At 41.2% G+C, this 8,128-nt stretch overlaps 1 protein-coding gene across 1 annotated transcript in view; it reads left to right on the forward strand.

The window, feature by feature from the left end:
- The window catches only part of UNC5CL (unc-5 family C-terminal like), a 30,793-nt gene extending 23,608 nt beyond the window's left edge, over window positions 1-7,185 (forward strand). Inside the window, exons 4-9 of the mRNA XM_074311006.1 lie at window positions 2,470-2,732; window positions 3,469-3,570; window positions 3,893-3,963; window positions 4,958-5,058; window positions 5,221-5,334; window positions 5,992-7,185. Coding sequence (XP_074167107.1) covers window positions 2,470-2,732; window positions 3,469-3,570; window positions 3,893-3,963; window positions 4,958-5,058; window positions 5,221-5,334; window positions 5,992-6,229 — 889 coding nt within the window. The 3' untranslated portion in view covers window positions 6,230-7,185. The remainder of the gene's footprint in view (window positions 1-2,469; window positions 2,733-3,468; window positions 3,571-3,892; window positions 3,964-4,957; window positions 5,059-5,220; window positions 5,335-5,991) is intronic.
- The last annotated feature ends 943 nt before the right edge of the window (window positions 7,186-8,128 follow it).

Below are 8,128 nucleotides of genomic sequence, written 5' to 3' on the forward strand. Positions count from 1 at the left end.
TAATATCTCCTGGCAAGCAAAAGAACTAGGTCAAAAATATCACATCCACCAAAATTATCTATACTATTGAATGATAAAAAATAGACATTCAACAAACTTGCAGATTTTTCAGGGCTTTCTATCAATCAAACCTGAACTTAATAGAAAATTTAACACATAAGAGTCAATATCAAAGATCAATTTCAAGGAAACTCAACATGGACAAATTATTTATGTTTTTACAATGGAAATGTATACCATATGTTTAAGATTGACATCAACAATAGGATAGCTCAAAAGAAAGATTGGGGCAGAGTTCAGGTAAAAATAGTATCCAAATGAAGTGCAGAGAAGAATAGATACAGAAGCATTAGAGGGGGAATAGGGCTCATAGTTCTGAAAATCTACTCACATTGGGAATGGGCTAAATAGGCAACACTACATATATACCATGAAGGGTATAGCACTTCCAAAATCTATAAAGAAATAGGGGGAGGGATTGGTGGGAAAAAGGTGAGAGAAGAAGTCAAGGGAGGGATCCATGAGTGGAGGGAGTTTAAGTAATAGCAAGACAAGTTAAGGAGGAAAAATTAGAGCAAAGAATTAGCAGGAAAAGATATGTGTGTGTGTGTGTGTGTGTATCTATATCTATATCTATATCTATACATATCTACATATGTATATATAAATATAGAAGGGAGGAGTGAAAGGGGAAAACATATTAAAATAAAAATGATGCACAGCAGAGAACAAAAGAAAATTTACAAGGAAGTAAAGAAAAGGTGGACACTCACGAATATAACTTTTTCTACTAATATACATATACATATATGTGTATATGCTTTTTTGACCTGGTAATTTGTAGTCATATATTTTGTTTTCTCCCTGATGTCATGCTGGACACATGACAATGTTCTCTTTTGTTTTGTTTTATATTCCTTTTCTGTTTTTTTTTTTCTTATTCCATCTTCTTAAAAAAAAAGTCAGCTATGCAAATTTAGGGATATCTTAATTCCAAATATTCTTAAGGATTATTTGTACCCAATCTGTAGTAGAACCTTCTGAGCTTGTACTGGTCTGATTAGCCACAATTGAACACACTGTACTTTGACCTCAACATAATGATGTCATTTTGTCCCTATTTGAGAATGAAGGGCAAACAGCCAGAATATATAATTTGTATAATAATATATAAATCTACATAAAATACATGTGTATTTATTATATAATATGTAAGTATATATGTGTATATAATATAATATGTGCTAGTGGTTGTCATTAACAAATATATCTGGTATTTATATTGTGCTCTAAGTTTTGCAGCATCTATTTATTTAAATTTATTTTATTTAAATGTTTTTATTTTTTCATTTTTATTTAAAATACTTATTATCACATCTGGTTCTCAAATCACCTCTAAGGTGAATGTTAAGGGTATTATCCTGATTTTGCAGCTGAGTAAACTGAAGCTTGGAGAAACTGAACAAGTTGTCTATAATTACATAGCTATGTATCAGAGTCAAAGTTAGAATCCAGATCTCTCCAGACTCCAAGCTCCATACTGCTATATCACCCTAATTCTCTTGTGACTTACTTATTGTGTTAACATAATGAACTATTGCAGTTATACAAAATAACGCATAATTCGGTCTTGATTCATTACAGCAATGCTGATTTTTTTAGTTGACTATAATTATCAGATAGATTAATGTATTCAGCTTTTGTCTATTTATTTCCACAATCACTCCCTGTGTGTTCCCCCATCCCCTATCTCTCATGCTTATCTGTCCCGTTTTCCTGGAACTGCCTTTCCTTTGTTTCTGGTTTTACTGTCTTTCTGTCCAGGGGTGTCCACCTCCTCACCCTTTTCATCTACTTTATTCTCTCTGTGGTTCTTACTTTGCTCTTTCCTCACTTTCCAAACCAATGCAGTGACATAGAGGTGGTGTTCTCCACTTCAAGGGAGGAACGAGCAGAGCACACATGCCCCTCCCCACCCCCTATGATGAACTGATTTCCAGCTTTTCATGAGTCACTCCTTTCCAGTACTGTCCTTCCCGGCACTCCCTGCTCCTAGCTCTCCTTGGGGCCTTACTTCCTCCTTCCCACTGTTTCCCAATATTCCCAATATTCAGAGTCTATTTACTGAAGCACAGAATGCTAGGTCTGGAAATGATCTTAGAGATCACTGAGTCTAGCCTCCTCACTTGGGACAAGAGGGAACTGAGCCCAATTTAGAAGCCCATGTGGGGTCTCAAACCCATGTCTGTGAACTTCAGATCCAGAGACAATTCTATTAGTTTCCTTGTCTCTCTGGAGCTAGGTCTGGGACAAGTCTGTATTCTTTTACCCATCTCCCTTATCACAGATGCAAACTTCCTCACCTTCCCCTCTCCCCCCCTCCCCCCCTGCTCCTCAGCTCCCTTTCTGTGCTGACTGCTATGCAGTTAACAAAGAGGCATTCATCTTTTTTGTGTCTTATCGCTTTAGTCTCTATACTTGTGTACTGGAAGCTCCCAGTGCATGTGATGCCCGAAAGTGGTTGCAGCTAGCCGTATTCTGCTCAGCCCTGGTACCAGGACAGTCACACCTGCAGCTTCGCGTCTACTTCCTCAACAACACCCCCTGTGCCCTGCAGTGGGCAGTGACCAATGAGGAGCCTTATGGTGGGCGCCTTCGTGGGCCCTGCCAACTCTTTGACTTCATGGGAACTCGAGGGGACCAATATTTGAAGCTCAAGTACATCTCTGAAGGTAAAGTGGGGCCCGAAAGAAGGGGGTGGTGTGAAACCAGACAGAGGGAGCCAGGGAGAGGCAGCCCTGGGACAGCACAGAGTGTCCTGAATTCAGAGTCAAGGATCTGGAATTCTATTACTGCTACTTACTATAAGTGACTTTATATTCCCTCTATAAAATGAAGGCACTAGATTAGATTATCACTAAGACTGTCCTATTATCATAGAACTTCTCAGTTCTGTGATACTTTGATTGCAGATACTAAGGGTGGGGTGATAGCAGGGAGACTGATCCATGGAGACAAAGGATAGACAATGGAGGAGAACCAGAGAAACCAGGAGAGAAATGAGCACAGGTGGCTTTCTTACTCCCTCCATCCCTCTTCAAAGAGGGGATGGGATTGAGATAAAGAGCTTTGTGGCATGAAAATCCCCTGATGGGATTTCATATTCTTCATTTGTAGGATGTGTTTCTGACTATTATAAAATAACATCTCCAAGAAGAGCCAAAGAACTTTGCTTCTTCTTTGCCACTGAATTTTGCCTATTTCTTCCTGTTGTTGTTCCCCCTCATCTCTCTTGACTTTAGTGAAAAAGAACTTGGAAGGCTCAGCTTGAAAAGATTCTGTGTGTGTGCGTGTGTTGTATGTGTGCATATGTTGTCTGTGTGTATGCTTACAGGCACACATCCCCTCCTTCCTATCTCAACCCTTCCCCACAGAGTGACCTGCTCTCCTCTGCATCCCCAAACTCAGGCTGGGAAAATGTGGATGACAGCAGCTGCCAGATGGTACCCTACCTCCACATTTGGCATGGAAAATGCCCCTTCCGCTCCTTTTGCTTCAAGAAAAAAACAGGTAACCCAAGAATCCTTCCCTTTCCCTTTTTCATTATTACCAGTAGCGGTAAAAGGGTTCTGAAGCCTCTGAGCCCCAACTGTACCAGCAAAGATATACAAGATTTTGTAAGGCAGAAAAATAGATAGGCCTCCCAGCCTCTCTAGTCCCCAAGTCCCTAGAAGAAACCCTTCAGAGCCTGTATACTCCTGGGAGTTAGATAGCAAGACTAGAGGAGGGTAGGGAGGATAAGGAAAGTAGAGTCTTCTACCATTCTTCTCATTCATCCACTTTGGCCTCCTTCCATTTCCTCTGCTCTGTTTTTCTTCCTCTGTTCCCTTAGGAACCAATGAAGATGAAGATAACTCGGCACTGACCAATGAGATTATTGTCACTATGCATACCTTCCAGAATGTAAGTACTAGGGAAATAGTGTTGTCAGGGAAAAGGAAATGGGAAACCTATGGGACCAAGAGATTTGGGGAAATAGAGAACAGAGTGAATATGTTTTTGTTAACATAATTAAGCAAATGGAGATAAAGTCCTTTAATGATTTCTTGTCCATGAGCCCTGAAGACCAGTAAGAGAGTTTATAAAGTATTTAATTATTCCTACCAAGTCATAGGGTGGAATTACACTTCCTTTCCAGGTTGACTTTTTAAATCAAAGAGAAAATATTGCTCATCTTCAGAATAAAGAGAATGAAGAAAATGGGGAGACACACTGGTAGTAGGTATTAGAAATACTGAGTGGGGTTTCGACAGAAGATATGAGATGAGTGGGAGCAGGACCAGCTTTTAAGCCAAGCTAAATCAGCTGTAGTTAGGGTCTCACATTCTGAGGGTCCTTTAGGTTCATAAGGTAAAATGGTATGAGTCTCTACATTTTGGCATAATTTAGAACCTCATAAAGGAGTTTAATCTGAGTCTGAGCAGGAAATAGAAATAATCAGGAAAAAGGGGGCAAAGATGATAGGGATTTCCCTAAGACCTTGAGACAGGGTAGGGAGTTGGGGGTAAAGGTGTGTGTGAGATAAAGGAGTTTGAGTTACCTTCCCTTCCTTTAGGCTGACATTCACTGGCTCATAATTGATTCTTTCCTTGGTCTCTTGAAGTCTGTGAATCAGTCTTTGCCTCTCACCTCCCATGGGGCAAAGAACAAACTGGTTCTCAGAGAATTCTCCCCTGAACATTTGCTAAATGCCCTCCACTTTCCTAGGAATAAGAGAGCCCAGGGGAAGAGGTTTCTGGCTGCTTGCCTCCTTTGGTAAAGTGGGACTAGGACTGGGAAAGAGAAAGGCTGAGCATTGGAATTCCATCCGGGTCTGCCTTCAGCAGGAGGTTCCTTGTCAGGATTTCTAAGCCCTGTTATCTGTTCCCCCATGTTTTCGATCCCTCTCCTGACTCAGGGCTTGGAGACCAAGTACATGGAAATCCTAAGGTTCCAGGCGTCAGAAGAAGAAACCTGGGCATTACCTCCTCCAGTCTCCCGACCTGCCCCATGCAACAGGTGAGGCAGGAGATTGGTGGGAAATATCTAGGATGTCAGCATGGAGCCATCTCCTCCAGCCTTTCCAGGAGTGATGGGAAGAGGTGGTGTGCTACTGGAGGAATCAGCTTGATCTAAGATTCCTCCTCCTCCCCAACCACTTAATGTTTTTTTTCCCCTCAGACTGCCTCCAGAGCTTTTTGACCAGCTACAGATGCTACTGGAGCCAAGCAGTATCACAGGCAATGACTGGCGCAAGCTGGCATCCCACCTAGGGTTGTGTGGCATGAAGATCAGGTATGTGAAGCTTGCGGAAGCAGCCTCATTTAGGAGTAAGAATGAGGGTGTATCTGGGACAAGATGGAACCCTTTTTTGAGTTGGGCACATCTTGGATGAACCACACCTGAAGGCTCTCCCTTTTCCCCTATCCACCCTCCAAAGGACAAATCAATTAGCTAATCACAAAAACTGTATTGAGCATCTAAATATTCATTCTTGGCCCATGTTCAGGGGAAAGAAAATGTGGACTAAATGCCACCTCTGACATAGGACCTAGAGCAAGTTACTTAACCCTCTCGATTTCCTCAACTATAAAATGAAAGGTTGAGTTTGTTTGGCCTCTTGGGATCCCTTTCAGCTCTAGAGCTTTGAGTCTGAAAATAATAATGATCTGTAATGATGAACTTGTTTCTTGAAATCCTTGAAGTGTCTATTTTTAATCTATATAGAGCTTTCTATACATATATAAATACAAATATGTGAATACACACATATATTTCATACATACAGACACTGATAATGATGACTTGTAACAATGAATCTAATCCACTATAGAATCAGCATAGAGTTAAAGTTCAGAAAGGCACTTTTTTTAAAGAAAGAAAGAAAAAGAGACTGGGATCAAGGCTTGAAACCTCTCCCAACATCTTCTGACTTCTCTTCTCCCTGGGCAGGTTCCTGTCCTGCCAGCGGAGTCCAGCAGCTGCTGTCCTGGAACTGTTTGAGGAACAGAATGGGAGTCTCCAGGAGCTTCACTACCTCATGACATCCATGGAGAGACTGGACTGTGCCTCAGCCATCCAAGTCTTCCTTAACTGCAGCCAGGGCCAAATTCGAACACCATCAGGCACTCCAGTCATAGTCCACAAAACCGGGTTCAATGAAGACCTGGAGCTCGATGTGAAACTTTGAGCCAAGGTGATGGCTATACCACCTTCCCAAACTAGCAGGACTGGGCAAGGCTTGGGAAGGAGCTGTGCTTCCAGGATCCATTTTCCCAAAGTTTTTAGGTTGGAGATGTGGGCACTTTTTCCTTTGGACATCATGGAGTAAATGAGACATCTGTCACTGACAGGTGGATCCTTGGTACCCAGAGGTACCAGACCTTTTATAATCACTCACATACTGCCTACTGAACTCAGCAGGAAACTACAAAGTGTGGCCAAGGAAAGCTGCCCTCCCAGCAACAGCCCCTCATCTTATGTTTCTACTATCTGTGGATGGATAACCACCAAAATCAGGGAAGGATTGGAGGGAAGCAACTGGGACATGAAGACTTTCTGGCTTGACCAAATTCTTTTCTGCAGACATCAGCAGCAGGATACAGATAACAGAAGGCTGGTTGGAATCCTCCAACCCTCTCATCCCCTGGTTATCAGGGATAGAGGCGATCTTAGATTACCTCATTCTATATCCTCATTCTACACATGAGGAAACAGATCTAGAGAGTTTGTGGAACTTGTTTAGGTGATGGCTGATCAAACTGAAATCAATAGCATTTTTTCCCCCAGTATTTACTATCTAACCAATACTGTGTCCGACACTGTGGGGGAATATGATAAAAATAGAAAGTTGGGTCTCTGCCCTTCTGGAGCTCATGGTTCTGACTGTGGTAGTGAGACCAACAGGATTGAAACCACAGTAAACACTACAGGTGCAGCCAATTAATACTATGTTCAGAGGACTAATTGGTGTGAGATGAAGTGGTTCATGAAGGCTTCTTAGAGGGAGAATTTAAGCCGTGCCTTGAAAGGGGATTAGAACCAGGGAGAGAAAGAGAAAAGAGAAAATTCTAGGCAGGTCAGAACAACATGGCCAAAAGTGCAGGGACAGGACTGAGTATAATATGTTTGGATCAGTGTGAAAGGACTAGCTTGATAATGAGAATAAAGGGAGGGGAGAGAGGAGGAGATCCAGAGCTCAGATCTCATCTGCCTGTCCAGATATTTCTATTCTGTCTTTCCATAGCTTTCAATCTCTGTACTTTTTGATCAGAATGTTAGAAATGGAAGAGAACTTTAAGGTCATGGTATTTAATCCCTTTATCATTGCATTATAGGTTTAGATCTGTTTTCACCTCCAAGTTTCTCTTTCCTTCTCTGTGACTTTCTCTTTGTCTCAATTTTTCTGTCTCTCTCCGAAATTCCCAGCAGACAGTTTGCATACAATGTTCCCCAAAGGCTATTTAAAAAAGCAATGTATAGGATATTTTAATCACACCTCTAAGCTGGTTTAGAAGGGGTTAAGAAAAAAGAATAGAATAAAAACATATGTTTCTGGCTGTGGAATGACTCTAATCTAATACTGGTAATTCTTAACGGGTGCTGAGTAGGCCAAAGAATCTATTTGGCCACAAAACGTTTGACTTTCCTTTATACTTGAACAAAATAAAATGGATGTTTCCTTACATATGTCTGTATTTTCATAACAAATGCAGAATTGTGAAAAATAGGATTCAGCAGCCCATGAATATATAGATTGCAGTGGAATGTCCTACCCCTAAGTCTTGGGGAGATTAGAATTCCACCTTTGTGAGGATTAGGAGTTCACCTGGGCTTAAAAATCATATTTAGCTATTATCTATTTGATTTTTTGAAGCATAGAAGTGAGACTAGACTCTTTTTGATGGGGTGTGGGAGGGTTAGAATAAAAGCCATTGTTCCAGAGAGGAAGTAGTTCTACTCAGACCTGGAAGACAACAGATAAGGTAATCTTGGTAGGCTTAACATCCCTTCCCCACCTAACTTCTACTCCACAAAAGTTAATCACAAATATGAAGTAAACATATTTATCAAAGCAAATGGTAAAAAA

This window comes from Sminthopsis crassicaudata, chromosome 4 (genome assembly GCF_048593235.1).
Source record: "Sminthopsis crassicaudata isolate SCR6 chromosome 4, ASM4859323v1, whole genome shotgun sequence".
Taxonomy (NCBI): domain Eukaryota; kingdom Metazoa; phylum Chordata; class Mammalia; order Dasyuromorphia; family Dasyuridae; genus Sminthopsis; species Sminthopsis crassicaudata.